General features: G+C 45.5%; 1 protein-coding gene across 2 annotated transcripts in view; it reads left to right on the top strand.

The window, feature by feature from the left end:
• The window catches only part of c18h14orf180 (chromosome 18 C14orf180 homolog), a 64,011-nt gene that overhangs the window by 25,816 nt on the left and 16,090 nt on the right, over positions 1 to 22,105 (top strand). Inside the window, exons 4-6 of one of the 2 annotated variants that reach the window (XM_078563335.1) lie at positions 4,571 to 4,652; positions 17,685 to 17,845; positions 18,305 to 18,446. In XM_078563335.1, the coding sequence (XP_078419461.1) occupies positions 4,571 to 4,652; positions 17,685 to 17,845; positions 18,305 to 18,446 (385 nt within the window). The remainder of the gene's footprint in view (positions 1 to 4,570; positions 4,653 to 17,684; positions 17,846 to 18,304; positions 18,447 to 22,105) is intronic. The other variant, XM_078563336.1, reaches the window with a different exon arrangement.

Genomic DNA, 22,105 nt, shown 5'->3' on the forward strand with positions numbered 1-22,105 from the left:
CACCAATGCCCTTCAAAAGAGGACAGCCACCCAGTGTCACAAGAGGATGAATGATCTCCTCCGTTCCACCAGGGTAATTTGGGTCTTTTTATCACTCTCAACTCACACACTCACAAACCTATCACACATCCACATGGATCTCACTCACTGCCAGTTCAAGGGACATCACCACTCACTGTCTCACAATGACACCGTCATTGCCCTCATCCCATTCATGGGACCACTCACTACCCACACAGGCCAGGCATACTTTTCATCTGGCCTGGCATGTATCCTGCTTACACTCTCTCCATCTCTATTCATACAGGATAAGCTGGCACACAACAACAGAGAGAGGTCGCAGACCAGTGGAGGAATGCCCAAAATTAAAATCCTCACGAACTTTGAAAACAGCCATCCTGCTGGCTGGCGAGGATCTGGACCAGTCCTGTGCTGACGGTGAGGTCAGTGCTGCTCTACCATGTGAGGGTCCAGCAGTGCAACATCTATCAAGCAACCATGCTGTGAGTAACGTGTCCTCTTTCACAAGCCACTGCTATGCACTAATTATCTCCCCTTGCTTTCGCAGGCACATCAGGGAAACAGCTGATGGAGCCCTTGACCCAGGGCCTCCAATCAAGCCCTGAAGAAACCTCTGAAGAGGAATCTGGAGGCATCCTCCCTGAAGCCCCATCAGAGCGCTCACCCACACCCTCCACCAGCGCAGAGACACACACCTCGTGGGACCTAGCTTTAGATGTAGCCCCAGGATCACAATCTGGTGAGTACATCGCACTGCCTGATCCACAGCAGGTGGTGGCAGGGACTTCCCAGGTCTCCGGCACTCGGAGGACTGCTGGAATCCAGAAATTTGCGGAGTCCGAATCAGATGACGAGCACCTGGACTCAGTCATGTCACAGTTGCTGGAACTGCAAAGGTAAGCTCAGGAACATCAGGAAGAGATGTCCGCTGCACTCCTCAGATTGCAAGGCACGATAGAGGAGTCCGTCCACCTTCAGTCTGAGGTGATAACACCAGCATGCCAACGCACCAAGGTTAACACTGGTAGGGTGGCGGCCACAATGAAGACCTTGGTCCAGGACTTCACTTCTGCACTGCTGCGTGGGCTGAACTCCATGGCCCTGATCATGCAGCGCAAGCAAGCTGCCCTCCACAAGACAGGAATCAGACATTTTCAGAGGCTATGTGAAGATCTATAGAGTGTCCTCACTGCATGTCATCTTTATCCTCCTGCAATCGAGTGACTATTAGGGCCTCCACTGCGTCTCCATGACAGGAGCATTTTCACAGAGGGTATTCACGCTGCCATAAGCCAGACTGGAGTCAAACGTTCACAGACGCAATGTGAGGATCTATGGAGTCACCTCACTGCATGTCATCATCATTCTCCACAAATCTAGCAGCTATGAGGATCTCCCGAGCATGTCTGCTTCCTCTAGCCAGTGTGAGGGCCTCATCCCCGTCATTGCCACCTCTGAGGACCTCCTCACTCTCATCCCCATCGGCGTCCTCCTCATCGGAGGAGATGTGCAGCTCCTCCATCTCCTCCTCAGCCAGCTTATCTCCCCGTTGTAGCCCAGATTATAAAGGGCGCAGCAGATGATGACGATGTGTGACACCCTCTACGGACTGTATTACAAGGCTCCACCAGACCGGTCCAAGCACCAGAACCTCATCTTCAGCAGCCCGATGGTCTGCTCCATCAAGTTGCGAGTTGCAGCATGAGCCTCATTATACTGTCGATCTGATGGAATTTGAGGCCGCCACACTAATGTCATCAGCCACAGCCTCTGTGGGTAGCCCTTGTCCCTGAGGAGCCATCACTGCAGCTTCTGTGGATCCTGGAAGACCCCAAGGCTCTGTGACCGACTGAGGATGTAGGCGTTGTGCACATTCCCTGGACACCGTGCGCACACCTGCAGGATGCGTTTCTGATGGTCGTACACCAGCTGCACATTCAGCGAATGAGATGCCTTTTGTTGCGACGGAGATCTGAGTGCCACATGAATGCAGTCAACCGCACCCTGCAACTGTGGGAACCCCAAGATCTGGGCAAATCTAATTGCTTTTGCATCTTGGTTGTACTGGTCCTGGACAAAATGCACAAAGTTGTGTGCCCTTGGAAAGATGGCATCTGTGACCTCATGGATGCATTTGTGGGTGGCGGCTTGTGAGATCCTACTGAGGTCACCTGTGGAGCCCTGAAAGTAGCCACTGGTGTAGAAATTGAGTGCCATGGTCACTTTCACGATCACTGGCAGTGGATGCCCTCCATGTCCCCTTGGTGCCAAGCCCTGCTGTAGCTGGAAAATGTGACCGACCAGTTCCCTAGACATGCACAGTCTTCGGCGACACTGTTTCTCAGTCATCTGCAGGAATGAAACGCGGCATATATAGACCCTGGGTGTCGCTAGGTGCCGGCCTGTGAAGGCTCGCTGTGGCTCTTGGGCGGAGTGTGTGGGAGCCCCAGCTGCCTCTGCTGCCCCTGCCCCTGTGCAGACAGGAGCCTCCATCATTTTCACACTCTGTAGGCCATCAGACATAGAGCTGGTTGACCTGGGGGGGTGTTTGTGACAAGTTCTGGAGCACTTGGTGGCACTTTGATGCCTCTACATTGCTTGAGTGGCCAAATAAGCTAGAAGCCCGACTCCAGTCATATCAATGTGGCTGCGCCTGAACTGTCTCAGTTGCAATGGAATGGTCACAGGCTTCCCTAATGTGCGGCCGCTACCCCCACCCCAAACGCTTGTGCGCTATATTCAACGGCAGGCCCTTGGCACCCCCTCACAAGTCGCCTCAATGGCAGGGCTGCCCTTAAACCCAAACCACCCCCCCACCCCTGAAGCTTGAAGTCCAACAGGCAACCCTGGCGAGTGCTGCACAATGTTACTGTGTACTCACCTGCGAGTTCCCCTCAAAGTGCAGTCCGCTTATGTGCTGTTGTGAAACACGTCGGTGGGAAAGCACACCAACGTGGATGGCTGTTCCAGCAATGATGGCAGGGGTACAATTCCAGCGGGCCTGCCTGATAATGATATGCTGATGTACTTCAATGAAGTTTCCGACGTCCGATGGCGGGAAACGCAGTCCACCATCGGTGGGCTGAGCGGACGGCTGTGTACTGGTTTCACGCCGTCATGAAACCGCCATATTGTCCGCTCACGCCACCCAACACCAGTGGGCACTGAAAATTCCGCCCAATGTCTGTTCTCTTGTGAATAAGAGTATCAATGTCTAGTAAAGTCTCAATGTCTAGAAAATCACCTTGGATGAATCCACAGGCATGCTGGACCGCTGGAATTGGCCAAAGTTTGGCTTACTACCATTGATACCTACCCACTCACTGAACCTAACTCACTGAACCACAGATTCTATCATATCCTCTGGTCACTACACATCATAGGGAAGGGATTGCCTTTTCAAGGCATCTGGCGTCTTTCAACACTTCATTCTCTATCATCCCACCCACATCTGCTTCAAAATTTTTATCTGCTACATCCCCAAGTCCCTCGGCAACTTCCTTGCTGTCAGGGCGTTATCCCTATTGTCCTGGCCAATGATCATCCCTCAATCAATATCACAGAAACAGATTATCTGGTCATTATCAGATTGCTGTTTGTGGGAGCTTGCTCTGCACAAATTGGCTGCTGTGTTTTAAAACAGTGACTAAGCTTCAAAGTAATTCACTTGCTGTAAAACACTTTCAGGTACCCAGTAGTCATGAAAGATGCTGTATAAATGCAAGCAATTCTTTTCGAAATCTTACCCCTTTTCTTCAGTAGCCTTGGCATGCTAGTCTTTTCTCCTCTGAGTTTTTGGCACTCCTGTTATTCTGAAAACACAGCCTCATCCTGCATATCAATTCCTGCTCCCAAGGCTGTAACTTCGCCTTTTTACGAGGCTCAGATTTCTGTTTTCCACAACATCCACATGTCCCTGCCTAGCTCTGCGACTATCACATGTTTAAAAATAGTAAAGCCTGCTGTCATCAGCCCTGTCTTTAAGCCCCATTTACAAATGCTTCCACCACATCTGTGTGGTTTGAAATTCAGCTTGGGCTAAGTGTGAATATGCCGATTGATCTTTCTTCTCTGGCCATATTTGCAACTATCCCTCTCACTGTTCCACCTTCAGTGGAAGACTTTGGCCAGATTCACCTGGAAAGCAGTCCTGCAAGCAATCTATCTCGCTAACTCACTGCCCTCTGTCAAAAACGTCCTTTAAAAGCTACCCATTTCACTGATGCTTCTACCACCACAGTTTGGGTTTTGTTTTTGCCACCACGAATCATTATGGGATGTTTTACTGTGTTAAAAATAACATCATAAATGCAGCTGGTTGTTATTTTCCTTTGAATAACATAGAATGTAATATATAGACTGCTTTACCAGAGTTTTGCTTTACTGGCCTTTGTGGGGAGACAAGGCTGAGGAGAAACTTTGCAGAACCATGCCTCAGGAAGTTAAATGGATTGGGCAGAATCCAGTAAATGGCGTGTAGGTGATGCATGGAATGAATGACTTGGGCTAAAATTCAATTCTCAATTGTCTTTTTTTTTCTCTGCATCAGAAAGTGTTTGTCAGTGAAAATCCAATTACTAGCAGAAGATTTAAATTCTTGACTTCTGAATGTAAAATGATCGACAAAGCAGGTAACTTTGTTTTCTTTATTAGTGGCATGGGCAAGCTATAGGACTATTGTGATTGAAAAGGAGGCTATTCTCTTCTGATGTATTTTTGGACTGTAATGAAAGACTCAAGACCAGAACCTGCATTTTGCTTAATTCTGCTTGAAGTATATAAAGTTAACATTTTCCGCACTTTGTTATATGATTTATAGGTGCTTTTATCATTAGTCAAGTGAAGTTATTCCCCACTTGGGTAGTATGTGCTTAATTTTCTGGCTGTGATGAGAGTACAATAATTTGTATTCAGTATTCATTCCTCCCTCATTTGCATGTAATCCTCTATCAGCAGCATCCATAAGCATAGGCTTGTCTTCCGTATGTATGCCAACAGCATCTAAGCTTATCTCTCTGCCACTACCCTTGACTCTAATACTGCTATATGATCGACTGCCATACATCAAGCCTACCCCAACTGCGTGTTCATAATAAACCCAGTAACACACACCATCGCCCTCTCTTTTGGTTCCAAACTGAGCTTCAAAATCAACCTCTGCTCTGGCATCTTTATTGCCACCTTTGTAGCATTGCCTGCCTATATTTCTACCTCACTCCCATTGACATTGAAACATAAGTCACCTCATGACTGCAGCATTCTTCCATTGATCTCCTGAGCTCCACTCGAATTAAACTCTAGTCATCTGGGTATCATCCACTCATGTCCCATGCTCTGTTAAGTTCAGCATTCTTTTATTTCCTGAGCTGGTACAAAACACTTGGAAGTGTTGGTGGTGTTTCTTTTATTTTGTTAATTCATTGAAATTTTTCTAGTAGTAAGCTAAAACTAATAGTAAATAATGAAAAAAGCCCTGTTATTTTCTTGATTTGTACATTGCAGTTTCTGTTGTGTTTCTGTGTTTCACTTTTTCTGGCGTTTATATTTCCATCTTTTTTTTAAAAGTACATTTTCTGTGAGGCATATTTCCAATGGTAAAAATCTGGGGCCTCAATTGGATAGCCCTCAAAATCAGATGTGGAGATCATGATGCACAATTAACCTGCACGCCTTCAGTCTAATACAGTCAGCATGCAAGCTTCGTGCTGGCTGCTAATTATGATGATTGTGGCAGGCAGCCCAGTGTTGAACATGATGTTAAGTCGCTGCAGAACTCAGCAGGAGGCCTAAATTTGAAGGTAAGGTGCATTCTAGCTGCAGCAGGGCTATAAATGATGGAATAGGAGCTAAAAAACAGAACGTACCTTGAAAAATGGCACAACGGGCCAGAGAGCGTGCCCTAACATTCTCTAACGCAGTGCAGGAGGCTGAAGGATAGAATGGTCCTCTTCACGCAGTGGGTTAGGAGGCCATCCAGACAGACACTGAGAAGGCAGTGGGAGCAGGTAGCCATTGCGATCAATGCAGGCTGTCTAGTCCTGAGGCTCTGCATGGAGTGCCACAAGAAGCTTAATGACCTTAATGCACCTTTGTATTCCATCTCCTACTAATTGCACCACCAGCTTCACACACTGCACCATTCACCACACTCCTTCACGCACCTACAACAGTCTCTATCAACCAAGACTTAGATCTCACATTTATTGCTTCGCCTCACCCTCACACTGCAGCAAGACTCACACTCATACCTCTCAGCTTATACACACTGCCAGCTACTTAACTTGGCAGATACTTCACCCAAACACACTGCATTACACTCGCAGACACATTTCAATCTCTCTTGCAAGACAAGATGACTCATCATTGGAAGCAGGAACACTTAAATGGCAAAGGGCGGGCAGAGCTGCATGTCCTCACCCCCATGGAGGAGAAATCATTGGATCACTGGAAATCATTGGAGCAGCCATCACTGAGGCTGTGGTCAGCTGAAAGCATTGAGGGTGACAGCATGTTCTTACCTAATCCATCACATCCCACTTCACCACCATCCTGCAGTCTGTTATAGTTTACCATCTGTAGATGGTGGAACCATCTGTCTCTTGTTTTCCCCCCTTCCTCCACCCCAACTCTGCCTTTGTCCTTTATGGCCTGAATTTTACCTTTGGCAGGCGCGCGTGATCGGGGGCCCGGGATTGGCCAGGAAATGGACCACTGATCGTGATAGGCTCCCAGCCGCGATTTCACGCTGGATGGCCAATTAATGGCCAGCCAGTGTGAAACGCGCGCTGAAAAGCTCAGCGCTGCCAGGGTGGGGGCAGGAAGAGGGCGGGCGATGACATCACTGTGGGTGTGGGTGGGCGTTGCGAGAGAGCTCCCTGAAGGCAGACAGCTGCCTCAGGGAGCTGCAGACCTTCAAATGATTAAATAAAGGTTTAAGAAGTGCAAAAAAAAAGCCCATGCATCACAATCGAGCACCTGAAATTATACCTCATAAAAATGCTGCCCACACATATCTATTTTTAAATTCATTTCATAAAGGAAATTTCATCCCACCCTTGGATAAGGTTTGATGAAAAATGTAAAGGCCACCTGGCTGATTCACCCGCCCACCAACCGTAACGTTGGACGGGCCACGAAAAATCGGAGACGATTGCGCCGTTAATGGGCTTAATTGTCCTCTTAATTGTCGCCGGGTGCGCTTCCAACTTTAGCGCGCGCCCGCCGAGCGAAATATCGCACGATTTTATGCCCGATCCGGTCAGGCACGCGCCCACCCACAGGATGTAAAATTATGCCCGTGGGAAACTGAGATCCTAAAGAAAGACGAGACTGATGAAGCAGAAATACCTTCACTCAATCCGACAGCCACAGCCATCAGCTCAGATATTGGCACTGTGCTTACCTTAAAGGTTAGCATAAGGATGGGATCTGCATATGATGGGTATAGATTAATGTGGCCCACTCAAATGGGCTATGAGGTGGGGAGGTGTCGGGACGTGATGGAGCAGTAGTCCAACAGTATGATGCTGGATCCGCATTATCTCTTCAGAGAAGACCCACAAGCTCTTGCCCCTCATCTCCTCAGAGGCGTCCTTCATCAGTGAGACAATGGCCTCATGTCCCCTTTCTTCAAACAATCCCAATCACAATGAAGGCAGCTCTGATGTGGTTGACTTGCACTTGTGGACTTGGAGCCTCACCAGTGTGCCACCAAGCGGGAAGCCAAGTGTGCTTTTGTGCAGGTAATTAATGATCATTCCAATGAGTCTGAATGTGATTTTATGGTACCTTTCGAATTTAATGAGTGGCGCACAGGAACCACAGGCCCTCAGATCCTCAGGTGGGGCCTCAGGTTGGCAAGTGCAAGTGTGGAGTCTCCCGGGAAGCAGCCCGTTGCTGAATTGTTCAAGAGGACTAAAGAGTTTGTGCACTATTGAATTGACCCTGATAGCAGAGCCACCAGTCAACTTCGGGGTCATTGCAGGATTTCCTTAAGTGCAGGGTGTAATAGATTGTACTCATTGGCCAACAAGGCTCCCTTGGATCAGCCAGCAGCCTTCTTTAACAGGAGGGGATTCCATTTGATCAACGTTCAACTTGTCTGCCACCTTGGAATGCACTTGGTGTGGGTGTGTATCTGGTTTCTCGGGAGCAGTCATGACGCTTATATATTATGACACTTTCAGGTTCCAGCCCCTCGCATGCCTTGAGGGATGGATACTGGAAGAAAAGGGTACTCACCAAGGGCATGGCTGCTGACAGTGATGAGGAAACCTTGCATTACAGGCACGGGTTGACCTGGGCCAAGATCAAGCAGGCCACTGACATCCTAAAGATGGGATTCTGTTGCCTGGGAGGATCTGGTGGAGCACTGCACTACAGTCCACACACACACACATCGCCACAGACCCCACTATTACTCTACAATAAATTCCAATAACATTATGAAAATTATTGTAACTTCCTGACATCCTCCTCCTTATTAAAAAAAAAACGAACCGTCATAATTTAAAAAGACGGCTTCATTTTCTGAACCCATCCTATATTACCTCCTATACTTATTACACTATTACACTACCAAATGCATGCATTAACATAATATATATACAAATCATTGGTATCAACAGAAATCATTCCAGTCCAGGTCTTAAATGTCCAATTTTCCCTTTAAGCTTCAAACCCTTGACAATGCATCTGCAATCAGATTTTCTCACCCAGCCATATGTGTAATTTGTAGATTAAATGGTTGCAGCAATAAACTCCATCTGAATAGGCTTGCACTTCTGTCTCAAAATTTGTTCAGAAACTTTAAAGGATTGTGGTCTGTATAAACAATTATTTCTGACAAATTGTTTGCCACATAAATCTCAAAATGCTGCTTACACCAAACCCAAAGTTTCCTCTTCGATCATTGAGTATCTTCTCTGTTGTACATTCAACTTCCGTGAAAAATACCCTATCAGTTTTTCAATTCCAGTGTCATCTTATTGTAACAGTACAGCCCCAATGTCTATATCGCTTGTGTCAACAGCCAACTTAAATTGCTAGGCATAATTGTGCACAGCCAGAACTGGTGTCATAGTTAATACAGTTTCCAAACTTTCAAATGCCTTCTGACATTCCTGTGTCCATTGAAATTTCCTGTTCTTTTTTAATAGTTCAGTCAATGGAGCAACCACACTGGCTAAAATTTGATACTAATTTCCGATAAAACCCGCTCATGCCCAGAAATTTCAAAACTTCTCGTTTTGTCATAGACATGGGGAAAATCCATGATGGCCTTGACTTCCACATCTCTCGGAGTCACCTTACCATGTCCAATGGCATGGCTTAGATATGTAACTTGTACTTTTGCAAATTCACTTTTAGCCAGGTTCATCACTAAATTAGCTTCTTGTAATTGAGTAAATAATTCTTCCAGATGCTCCTCCCACATTTGACTGAAAACTATCAAGTCATCAAAGTGAACAGCACAATTGCTCAGACCTGTACTTACTTTGTTTGTCAGTCCTTGAAATGTTGCAGGTGCATTTAAACTGCAACATGCATGGCTTTAAACTGATATAGTCCAGCTGGCGTCACTAAAGCTGATATCTCCTTTGCTCACTCCGATAACGGTACTTGCCAATATCCTCTTAGCAAATCAATCTTTGTGATAAATTTTGATTGTCCCACTTCCTCAATGCAATCTTCCAACTGTGGTATAGAATATGAATCTGCTTTTGTCACTGCATTCACCTTTCGATAATCCACACACTGTCTTTGTGTTCCAACCATTTTTGGTACCAGCACGATAGGCGAATTCCAGTTACTGCAACTAGACTCAATGATGTCATTTTGAAGCATGAATTCAATTTCTTTCTGTACTTGTGGTCATTTTGATGGATTTACTCCATAAGGATGTTGTCTTATCGAAGATGAATCTTTTACGTATGCATCATGTTTAGCTAAATTTGTCCTCTCCAGCTTATTCCCACAAATAGCTTTGTGTGGCCGCAATAGCTTCTCCAAATCACTTTGACACTTGCCTGGAAGATAACTCAATATCACATTTAAATTTTCAAGTACCCCCTCATTATCCAATTTGATTAGAGGAAAATCAATTTCAAGATCATTCATGTCTATCTCTTTCTCATTGTCTACCACCACTAACACCTCCCTTTGGTCCTCTTCCCTATCAAAGTACTTTTTAAGCATATTTATATGACACACCCTCTGCTTCTTTCTTCTATCTGGAGTATTTATTAAATAATTTACCTCACTCAATGTCTTTTTAATCCTGTAAGGCCCACTAAACCTTGCCGTTAATGAGTCACCCAGTACTGGTAACAGAAATAGCACTTCCTCCCCAGCAACAAAACTACAAACTGTAGTTTTCCTGTCTGCCTTTACTTTCATCATATCTTTAAATGTTCCCTAGCCAACTCATATGCTCTGTCCAATCTTTCTCTGAAGTTTGACATATAACTCAGGAGAATCGTTTTTTCCCTATAATTTCCATTGCACTGATTTTGTGTGTCCAACTTTATCACAATGAAAACACCTCAATTTTCAAGCGTCACCCCTATCTTCAGCACCTTCCTTTTTATTTTGGGAAAAAACTTCCTGTGAATTTCCACCTACTTCTCTTCCCTGACTACCCACCTTCCTTTCAGCTTCCCACTTTCTATCATTTTCTGATTTAAAAGGGTGAAAAAAAAGGTTTAACTCTATGAACTAACTCATAATTACCAGCTAACTCTGCTGCTTGTCTTACCTTCAACCCTCTGTTCCTCCACGTGAGTTCTCGCTACCGAAGGAATTGAATCTTTAAATTCTTCCAAAAGAACTACTTCTCTAAGAGGTGCATATGTCGTCTCTATTTTTAATGCCCGTATCCACCAGTCAAAATTACTTTGTTTTACTCTCTCAAACTCAATATAAGTTTGACCAGGCTGTTTTCTCATATTTCTGCCTGTATGCCTCAGGAACCAACTCATATGCACTCAAAATAGCCTTTTTTAATCACATCACAGTTCACCAACATTTCTTCTGACAGTGAAGCAAAAACCTTATGTGCTCTACCAATCAACCTGGATTGTAACAACAATGTCCAGTTTTCCTGTGGCCATTTCATCTGTTTAGCTATCTTCTCAAATGAAATAAAGAAGGCTTCAACTTCTCTTTCCTCAAACTTTGGAAGAGCTTGCACAAATTTAAACATCTCTCGACTGAGTTCTGATCTGGAAATAAGCCCTTCATCGCCTACTGGCATCTCTTTTTTAACTGCCAGCATTTTAAGCTGGAATTGTCTCTCTCTCTCTCTTTTTCCCTTTCCTGTTTTAATTCTCTATCCTGCCTTTTCGCTTGCTCCTTTTGAAATGCTCTTTCTTTTTCTTTTTCTGCCCTTTCTTTTTCTGCTGAATCTCGTTCCAATTTTTTCATTTGCAACTGAATTTGAGCCCATTCCAATGAACCACCCCTTGGAGAACTCGGTCTCTCAGGTATTCCTTCTAATGTCAAATGCTGTGCTATACCTTCAATTATGTCTGATTTCCTTATCCCTGCTGTTAATCCTAATTGTAACTTATCTGCCAATTCCATTAACTTAACTTTATTTACCTTTTGTAAACCAGTAATCGTTATAACTTCAACTCCCAGACAAATCTTAGCAACTGCCAAAGCCATATTGCAGTGTCATCACTTCAAAAAAAGCATCACACCAACTCCTGAACTCAAAGTGCTTCTCCACCTTGTAACCTTATGATTCACCAACTCCAAACCAATCAAGGAATTTCAAATATATCCCACAAAGAGCCCCCAATTTCATTATGGCAGGTGCATGGTAAATGCCAAGCTGCCCAAATCCCAGAGGGAAAATTGAAGCAGCTGCCACAACTATTTGCAATTTGTACTTATTTCGAGATGCGGGCTTTGAATTCAGTAAAAAGGAGGCCACTGAGGCTTAGAGGGTTTGCAAAACTAAATTAAACCTTAATTAAATTTTAAAAAATGATTTTAAGTACATAGGTAGGTTTACAAATTACTACTATGATAACTTCTAGCTACCCTGATTAATCTAACTCCCAGTTACACCTCCTTTAAGGCAACAGTAAAACAAATATTATAAAAGACCCAGACAAAGTAACACGATACCCTGAACAGTCGAATTCAAAGCGAGTTTTCTTAACTTCAGTTTCTTTAGACAGCAGCTTGAGGCATAGATGCTGGAGGCATTTCACAGTTGTTTGATCTTAGAATGCCTCCTTCCCTACACACAACCTCATCTCCTTTATACAGATTTCCCCTTTGAATGCAAATTATCAAATGTCTTTGAACTTTACCTCTCTAATAATAAAAATCTATCATAGAGAAAAATTTCCCCCCATCGAGGTGGGGGGGAAAATGCAGGACTGGGTGCAGACGGGTGTACATCTGATCAGCGCCTCCAATTGTGGGGGGGAGGGGGGGCACCGCTATTTTACGTGGGTACGTGGGCGGACCAATTAAGGCCCACCCAGCGTGACATCTGCCAGGAAGCGCTATGCGCTCCCTGTGCGGGAGGGGGGGATTCCCTCAGCCAAGAGTGCGCTCTTTTGCGCATGCATGCAAAAGAGCACACTGATCTCCCTGAGGCTAAGTGCTGCCTGAGGGAGATTGGCACCAAATTAAAAATTGTGAAACAAATGATAGCAAGATTTCCCTGAAATGTCCCCTCATGTGACACTGTCACATGAGTTGGAACATGTCCATAACTTTTACTGAAACCTTTGTTAAATATTTTAAAACCCTCATGAAACCTCATCCCACCCATGGAACTTTCCAGTAGAGCCAAGGGGGTGACGAGTCCTCCAATTGAGCCAAGGGGACGAGGAGTCTTCCAGTTGAGCCAAGGGGGTGACGAGTCTTCCAATTGAGCCAAGGGGACGAGGAGTCTTCCAGTTGAGCCAAGGGGATGAGGAGTCTTCCAGTTGAGCTAAGGGGATGAGGAATCTCCCAGTTGAGCCAAGGGGATGAGGAGTCTTCCAGTTGAGCCAAGGGGATGAGGAGTCTCCCAGTCTCCCAGTTGAGCCAAGGGGATGAGGAGTCTTCCAGTTGAGCCAAGGGGATGAGGAGTCTTCCAATTGATCCAAAGGGATGAGGAGTCTTCCAGTTGAGCCAAGGGGATGGAGGAGTCTTCCAGTTGAGCTAAGGGGATGAGGAGTCTCCCAGTTGAGCCAAGGGGATGAGGAGTCTCCCAGTTGAGCCAAGGGGATGAGGAGTCTTCCAGTTGAGCCAAGGGGATGAGGAGTCTTCCAATTGATCCAAAGGGATGAGGAGTCTTCCAGTTGAGCCAAGGGGATGAGGAGTCTTCCAGTTGAGCCAAGGGGATGAGGAGTCTTCCAATTGATCCAAAGGGATGAGGAGTCTTCCAGTTGAGCCAAGGGGATGGAGGAGTCTTCCAGTTGAGCCAAGGGGATGAGGAGTCTTCCAGTTGAGCCAAGGGGATGAGGAGTCTTCCAATTGATCCAAAGGGATGAGGAGTCTTCCAGTTGAGCCAAGGGGATGGAGGAGTCTTCCAGTTGAGCCAAGGGGATGAGGAGTCTTCCAGTTGAGCCAAGGGGATGAGGAGTCTTCCAGTTGAGCCAAGGGGATGAGGAGTCTTCCAATTGATCCAAAGGGATGAGGAGTCTTCCAGTTGAGCCAAGGGGATGGAGGAGTCTTCCAGTTGAGCTAAGGGGATGACGGGTCTTCCAGTTGAGCCAAGGGGATGAGGAGTCTTCCAGTTGAGCCAAGGGGATGAAGGGTCTTCCAGTTGAGCCAAGGGGATGAAGGGTCTTCCAGTTGAGCCAAGCGGGTGAGGGATCTTGTGGTTGAGCCAAGGAGGTTTTAGCAGTAAGCCAGGCAAACCTGCACACAGGTCTGGAAGCCCTTTGAAGATGGCAGGAGCTGGGTATAGCTCCAGCCTTTCGTTAGGCTGTGCCAAGGTTGGCACCTTGCTACCTGCTCCGCCTCATGATTGAATGGGCCCCATGCCTCCATCATGTTAATTGGCTGCAAGATCTATGCCAATTGGCTGCAAGATCTATGCCATGGAAATTAAGTTCAGCCTGATGAGTCTCTGGGCACAAGGGGGCTGCAGCCAGTGCAGGGGGAGAGGATAGTGCAGGTGCCAGCTTCCTGGAGGTCGAGGTTGCACTTTCGTTCTGCTGCAGAGGACTCAGATGAGGACTTAAATGGGATGGTGCATAAAAAAAGGCTGATGCACGTGTACATAAAAATGTTTGGTGCATTGGTTGGCCTGCCATGAAGCTTGCTGCAAGGAATGTGAAAGAGTTTGGCTACAACTGGGCAAAGGACTTCACTCAAAATTTGGAACCCATCCTTTCCAGCATGGCCAACTCCATAAGAGCGCCTGCAGACCTAAAGATGATGCAGCACCTGATGGCCGATAGCTCAACTTCCTTTGCAGCACAACCAGAAACCACCTGAGTGCTGCAGTGGAACTCAGACTCTGCTTATGAAATCTCAGCTTGTTACCTTGCGGGTTCAGAATGCTGCCATCATGGTGGTGGATGCCAGTGCTCAAAGGGGCTATCAGGATCTCACAACTATCAAGTGAATTATGCTGCAGCAGATCACCAGGAGAGCTGAGGTGCCTGTCCTGGAGGGGTCCCAATGACTCCATGAAGCACAAACTTGTGTTATCTCTCAAGATTTATTCGCTTGTGCGATATGGATGTCGCTGGCAAGGCCTGTATATTACCCATCCCCAATTTCCTTAGAGAAGAAGGTGGCGAGCTGCCTTCATGGACCACTACAGGTCATGTGGTGTAAATACACCTACAGTCCTGTCAGGTAGGGAGTTCCAAGATTTTGACCCAGTGACAATGAAGGAATAGCGATATATTTCAAAATCTGGATGGTGCACGACTTGGAGGAGAAACTGAAAGTGGCGGTGTTCCCATTTGCCTGATCATACACACGACTGCCACTGCGTGTCAGTGGTGGAGGGAGTGAATGTTTAAGGCGGTGGATGGGGATGGCCTATCAGGTGAGCTGTTTAATCCTGGGTGGTATCTTGTTTTTTTGAGTGTTGTTGGAGAAGCACTCATCCAAGGAAGTGGACAGGGTTCCATCACACTCTGGACTTGTGCCTTGCAGATGGTGGACAGACTTTGGGGAATCAAAAGGTACTTGTCCTTGTAACCACAGTATTTATTTGGCTGGTCCAGTTACAATTCTAGTCATTGGTGACCACCAGGATGTTGATGGTGGGGGTTTCAGTAATGGTAATGCCATTGAGTGTCAAGGGGAGGTGGTTAGATTCTCTCTTGTTGGAGATGGACATTATCTGGCACTTATCTAGCATGAATATTGTCTGGCACTTATCAGCTAAAGTCTGAATGTTGTTCGGGTCTTGTTACATGTGGACTTGGACTGCCTCAGTACTTGAGGAATTATGAATGGTACTGAACAATGCACAACCATCAGTGAACTTCTGACCTTATGTTGGATACAAGGTCATTGATGAAGCAACAGGTGATGGTTGGGCCTTGGACACTATCCTGATGATCTGTTGCAGCAATGTCCTGGGATTGAGATGATTGGCTTCCAACAACTACAGCCATCTTCCTCGGTCCAAACATGAACAAAAGAGTTGAATTCCAGATATGGAGTGCTTTTTGTAAACATGACATACCTGGGTAATTTTCCACTTTGTTGGGTAAGATGCCAGTGTTGTAGCTGTATTGGGACAGCTTGGTTAGTGGGGTTGTTAGTCCTGGAGAATTAGTTTTCAGCACTACAGCTGGGATGTTGTCAGAGCTCATAGCCTTTGCTATATTCAGGGAGCTCAGCTTTCTTAATGTCACATGCAATTTACCAAATTGGCTGAAAATTGGCATCTGTAATGCTGAAGGCCTTAGGAGGAGCCTCTGATGAATCATCCACTCGGAATTTTGGGTTGAAGCTGTTTGCAAACACTCACCTGTGCTGCAGCCTGTCAGCCAGCCAGATCAGGCTGCTCACATAGTCTGAAGCTGGGGCCTCTAGCCCCAAGGCTTCTCAAAGGCAGCCTGCAAAGCCATCTGTAGGTCAGCAGCTTTCCACCAGCCATGCTGCAGCCATGGGGTAGCACTGCATAGGAGCCCTAGCCAGGCAAAGGCATCCACAAGACTGGCACTAACATGTTGCATGAGTACTGTAGGGCTCCTCCAATGTAGTTGAGGCAGTGGTATTCTTACTTCTGCACCCCAGTCATATGATGATTTTTCTCGTGGCAGCTCTCATTGTATGTATACTGATAACATACAGTTGCAGAGGGGAATCATGAAGCAAATGTAGAGCAGGTAGTCCTTGTCACCCAGCAGCCACCCTCTGGTTTGACGTGGTGGCTGAAAGGTTGATGGAACAGCAGACTGGCGCAGAATGAATGCATCATGACTGCTGCCAGCGTAGCATGATTCACCAGTGTGTTGTGCTGAGTGTGGCACACACCAACCACACAATGAGTGAACGGTACCCTTTGAATTTATGGTACATCTAACCATTGAATTGCAGCGCCTGCAAAATCATGTATGTGCAGTCAATGGCACCCTGTGCCATGGAGAAGCCTGCTATCCTAAAGCCACCTGTGCTTCTCTCTGTTTAGATCGTATCCAACAAATCCTCTCTCCTGGCAATAAAAAAACCCTTCTGATACAGCAAAGGATCACATGCTTGTAGATGTTACAAATGTCACCTTCTCTAATCTGGAAGGATCTCGACCCTGAAGTGAAGGAATTCAGTACCACAGTCACCTTCACAGCCACTGGCAGCGTTGATCTCACCCTCTCCGAGGCTGCACGTCTAGTTGCAAGTGATGGCAGAGTTCCATGAGAACCTCCTTTGTGAGTCGCAGATGTCACACACACTGTTCCTAGCTTAGGTGAAGTAAAATAAATATTCCCCGAAGGCCTCAGGTGGATAAGGCCTCCTGCTGGAAACCCTTCTCCCACCCCCTTTTCTCCTCCTCCCTGTATGAGCAACTTGCTTGCTTATTTGCTACCTCTATGCCATCTCTGTCTCATGCTGCAGCCCAAGGTGGAATCCCACTATAGCATCCATGACTAGGAGCAGATGGTGCACCCAGTGCTCTTGCAGTCACAAGCAATGCTTTCTATATTTGCAGCACCACTCCCTGCAGATTTCAGCTAACTGTAACACCTCCAAACACTCAGCACTTCCATAAAACTCAAACAGAGCTAGTAGAAAGCAATCAGCAACTATAACCTGCAAGTTGTTCACGATCTCTTTAACAAGAACTGGTGGAGGGGGGATCCTTCCTGCCGCTGAATGCATGTTCAGCTGTGCATGTTTGAGAGGATGTTAACTGGAGCATTGAATTCCAAAACGTTAGCAGTGGCATCAAATCGGCTTTAGTAGCTGACTGACGTCATAGTCTACCCATTGTGCATACATTCAGTGCATAATTATGATGCACACACTAATGCCTTCACCAAGATGGCATTCGACGCCAGCTCTTGGAAGTGAACAGAAGTGCCATGGACGCCATTTTAGTATGAAAGTAACATCTGTAGTATCGAAATTACTGGCACTACGGAGCCAAATTTTGCAGCCATCATTTTTTTTTACTGATGAAGTGTATTCTATTTGAAACATCATTGATAATTATATGCATTATATCTACCACCTTTCTTTAGATTCATTAGGACCATATCATTCAGCCAACTCTCAGGATTTTTCTGCAGATCTACTGCTGGATCATTCAAATAAGGTTTTGCCACAGGGGTTTGAAAACACTCCAGATACCAGAAGACTTAAAGCAAAAGCATTATCTTCAAGAACGTGTCACGCACAAGAGGTATCTTAACATGTCAGTGTGTTTTTCCATGGGTCATTTGTACCTGTTCTTGATCCTGCCATTAATGAAAATGAACTAGTGCTACAGATTCAGTTAGTTGTCATTGATATTTATACCCATCATTAAATAAAAATCAGATCAGACCAAATAATGTTTAGCTTCTTGATCAGGTATTTTCAGCTAGTCAAGAGTTCAGTTAAGGGTCAATATTGAACCATGTTTTCCTTGCAAGTTATCTTTTTGATGAAAATTTAATGGCACGCTACAGGTTTACATGGATTTTGAGAGAAAAACTGGGCATTCGGTGAAACAATATTTGAATTGGAGTTAATATTCTAAAGCCATTTACTTAAAAACTCTACCTTTTTAAATTAAATCATATCAACCACAAATAGAGAAGTATAAACTTTAATTATGATGGCATATACAGAGATAGCTTGATAAATATTTTTAAACCAGCAGGTGATTGCACTGAAATGTCCAGCATCCATACTGAGGAAGAGATCCAATAGGACAAAAAATGACGATGCTTATGTTACTCACAGAACGAGAACTGAAAGAAGAGTTCGGTTTCGAGAATTGGATGAGATAATTTTTCACAGTACGTTTGACTATATTTTGACCATTTCATATCGTATAAAAAAGGAAGCAAATGGACTGGTGTACAATATTGAGCAATAGTTTACAGGGAACTGTAATAAAGGGATGAGCCTCGATGAGCTAAATGGCTTTCTTTCATTCCTAATTTTTCTTGTGCAATGCTGTTTCAGACTTAATAATGCACTATTTCATAAGAGTTAACATATTAACCTGACTTTAAAAATGGATTATTCGTTGAGAGTATTGCTCACAATTCAAATTGTATTATGAGCATTTTCTAAATTTTAAAATTTTAGAAGAAAAGCAGACTTATTACTGCCGTTCTTTGCTTTGTTACTAAAATTTGTTCCTTTCTGTCTTCCTGCCGTGCGCATATGTATACATAGCAAATTCCATCTACTAAAATAAGAACAGAATGATGGGAATATTTACAGCAGGTTTGGCAAAGAGTTACATCCAAAGCATTAACCTATCTTTCTTTTTCAAACATTTGTCAATATGTGCACTTCCAGAACATTTATTTTTATTTGAAATATCCAGCACTCTCAGTTTTGTTATTTTGACATCTCTCCTGGCGTTAATTTGTTTATACGCACCCTGAAATATGATTAAAGAGTTCAATTCACTGCACTGGAAGAACATACATATTAAAAACATATCATTGGTACGTGATAGGGAGTGAATTTATTAAGTGTCTAACAAAAAAAAATAAGATTCTAGGCCCATACTAGCCAGGAGTCAACTTTAAGATGTGCTACATGAATCTCATTATCCTTCTGATTGGGTCTCCCCAGATATGTTTTAGCTCTGCATAAATTTCTGTCAGCAGTATCTTTATATTCTTTTCAAATGTCTTGTACAATTTCCAGCAAACTTGATCTCATGTTAGTGGTTGACTTCCCCCATATGACAAAACTGGGTGTCCATCAATTAGTTCTTTCTCTCCTCTCTCTGCTATGCTGCCATTGTGCTAAAGAGGATGTTTTGGTATAAAAACAGAAAATGCTGGAAAAATTCAGCAGGTCTCGCAGCACCTGTGGTGAGCGAAACAGAGTTAATGTTTCAAGTCTGTAAGACTCTTCTTCAGAGCTGTTTTAGCTCCAGGTCGGTGGGCTGAAAACCTATGTTGTTTAATTCACTTTGTTGGTATTGACTTCACACGATAAGATAGACATGCAGAGATGAACCAGTCTTGTAGGTGATGGTACAGAATTTCCAGAAGAAGCAGTGTAGATGGAACCAGGTGCTCCACCTGGTCAGACCTCCTTTTCTGTGTGGCTGCTAGTCAGATGGTAAATAGCAGACTGAGCTATGCAGTTCAGCAAGGAAATAGTATTTGTTCCACAAGCCAGACGCCCATGTCACATGACTCCCACCTCTCCACCAGGTCTTTGACAAAGGATGTGTATCCATCATCTGGATTCCAAAGACTGTAAAATGTCTCAGCCCTTAGGAATTAAAAGGAAGGTTGCAGGACCTTTGTCTTAGCAGATGATCCATTGCCTTCTGGCCAGCCTGGGTTATTAAATGCAGGTGGCCTTTGTATAGCTCTCTTTGAAGTTGGGCTGTATAGTCCACAGGTAGACATTAGTGGCTCCTCAGAGTTAACGAGGGATGAGTTTTCCCAAACTGCCAAGTAGCTTCCTCTGTCCAGGGGTCACAGACAGACATAGGTTCAGCCATTTTAAAGGTTTTTGTTCAGTTTTAAAATTTTAGAAATACCAACGAGCATATCTAGATATTTTTTATAAAAATATACAGTGTGAGGTCTTAGTCCCTCACACTGGTTCCTGTAGCCTGCCTGTAACAGATGCAATCCTATGTGACCGTGATGGTAAATTATCCCTTTTCATCCTTCTTAACCAAGAGCACTCTCAACTCACAAATGCACAAGCCCATCACATATTCACTGGCATCTCACTCACTGCCAGCTTAAGGGACATCACCACTCACTCACACACACACCCTCGCATCTCCATCTGGGCTCATCTCCTTTGGAGATTGCGTCCTCATCCCTTCCATGGCTCCCCTCACCACCCACACATGCCAGACATCCTTATCATCTGAGCTGGCATGCATCTTGCTCACACTCTTTCTATCTGTCTTTATGTTGGACAAGATCTCACACAATCACAGGGAGAGGAATCCAGAGCAGAGGTGGAGTACTGGAACTCAAGGTCCTCTCTCATTTTGAAAACTAAGCCAGTGAGCTGGCCGGAGAGGACGTGGACCGTGTCTCGGTGAGGTTGGCAGTGCACACCCAAGTGAGGATTCTGCACCAGTTCATCCCTCAGACAACCATGCCCAACTCTTTTAGTGTCGCCTGCCATGTGCTAATTATCTCTCCTTCCTTTCTAGGAACCTCAGCCAAGTGCCTAACAGCCTCAACCAGCCAATCCCTTAGCTTGAATCCCGATGTAACCTCGGATGAGGATCCTGAGGACACCACAGCAGAAGGCCTATCTCAGCACTCACCCACACCCTCCACCAGCGCAGAGACACATGCCTCGATGGACCTAGTTCCAGAGCAGCACAATCTGGTGAGCACAGCACACAATCTGATCCGCAGCAGGCGGAGGCAGGGACATCCGAGGTCCCCAGCACTCGGAGGACTCCTGGAGGCCACGATTCTGCTGAGTCCGAGTCAGATGACAAGTCTCTGGACTCGGTCCTAAATCAGTGAGTGGAGCTGCAGCAACAATCACAGGAACATCAGGAAGGGATGTCAACTGCATTCCTCAGCTTACAACGGATGATGGAGGAGTCCATCTGCATTCAGTCTAAGGTGATAGCATCAGCATGCCAATGCACTGAGGTCAACATGGACAGGATGGTGGCCACCATTGAAACCTTGGTCAAAGACATCAGTCCTGTGCTGATGCAGGAGCTGCACTCCATTGCTGTAGCCATTGGTGGCATCCATCAGTGGCCATGTGAGAGGGGGGCAGGGCATCTCGATCTCACTCTAGCTGCCCTTTCTCATAAAGGAGTCAGGCAGGGGCCCTCGGGCACCCGTAGAGAGGAAGACCAGCAGATGTATACCCTAGGGCCATCTACCCAGGTGACTCCAGAACTGTCCAGCTGATCCCAATCCCCTCTTCCTGTGACTCCATCACCTCCAGCTCCACAAGCTGAGGAGGGTCCACCTGAGGATACCTAAAACAGGCTGGGGCCCTCCAGGTCGCGGCCCTCCAGAGGACGTCCGCCAAAGTCATCACAGACAACAGGGCATAGCAGTCAACAGGCTGCTTCCACATGCACTGTGGATGCACTTAGACATAGCAGTAGGGTTAGGAAAGTTTAAAAAATTTAGGAGCGCAGCAGTGGCACGGGTGTTCACAACATGTATATAATGTTCACAAATGTAAGTAGAATCACACCCATTTCACACCTCTCTTGTGTATGCCTCCTTTTTATGATGAGCTGTGTTGCTGTCAATCAGGTGTGATACCATAGTGCCTCCCCCCCCAACTTATCGCAGATGTCACTATCATGGGCCTCTCATTGATGTAGTGTTCTTCCATAACACCACAGTGTGTGCCCTTTTTTCAGATCATTCTCGACATCAGTGATGCCTCGACCTTAATGTGAAGTGTGCTTGTGGAAGGAACCTCGTTCACATGCTTTGCTAGGTCTTGTCATATTTATTCTTGGCTGTGT

The sequence above is a fragment of the Cetorhinus maximus genome, chromosome 18 (genome assembly GCF_964194155.1).
Source record: "Cetorhinus maximus chromosome 18, sCetMax3.hap1.1, whole genome shotgun sequence".
Lineage (NCBI taxonomy): Eukaryota > Metazoa > Chordata > Chondrichthyes > Lamniformes > Cetorhinidae > Cetorhinus > Cetorhinus maximus.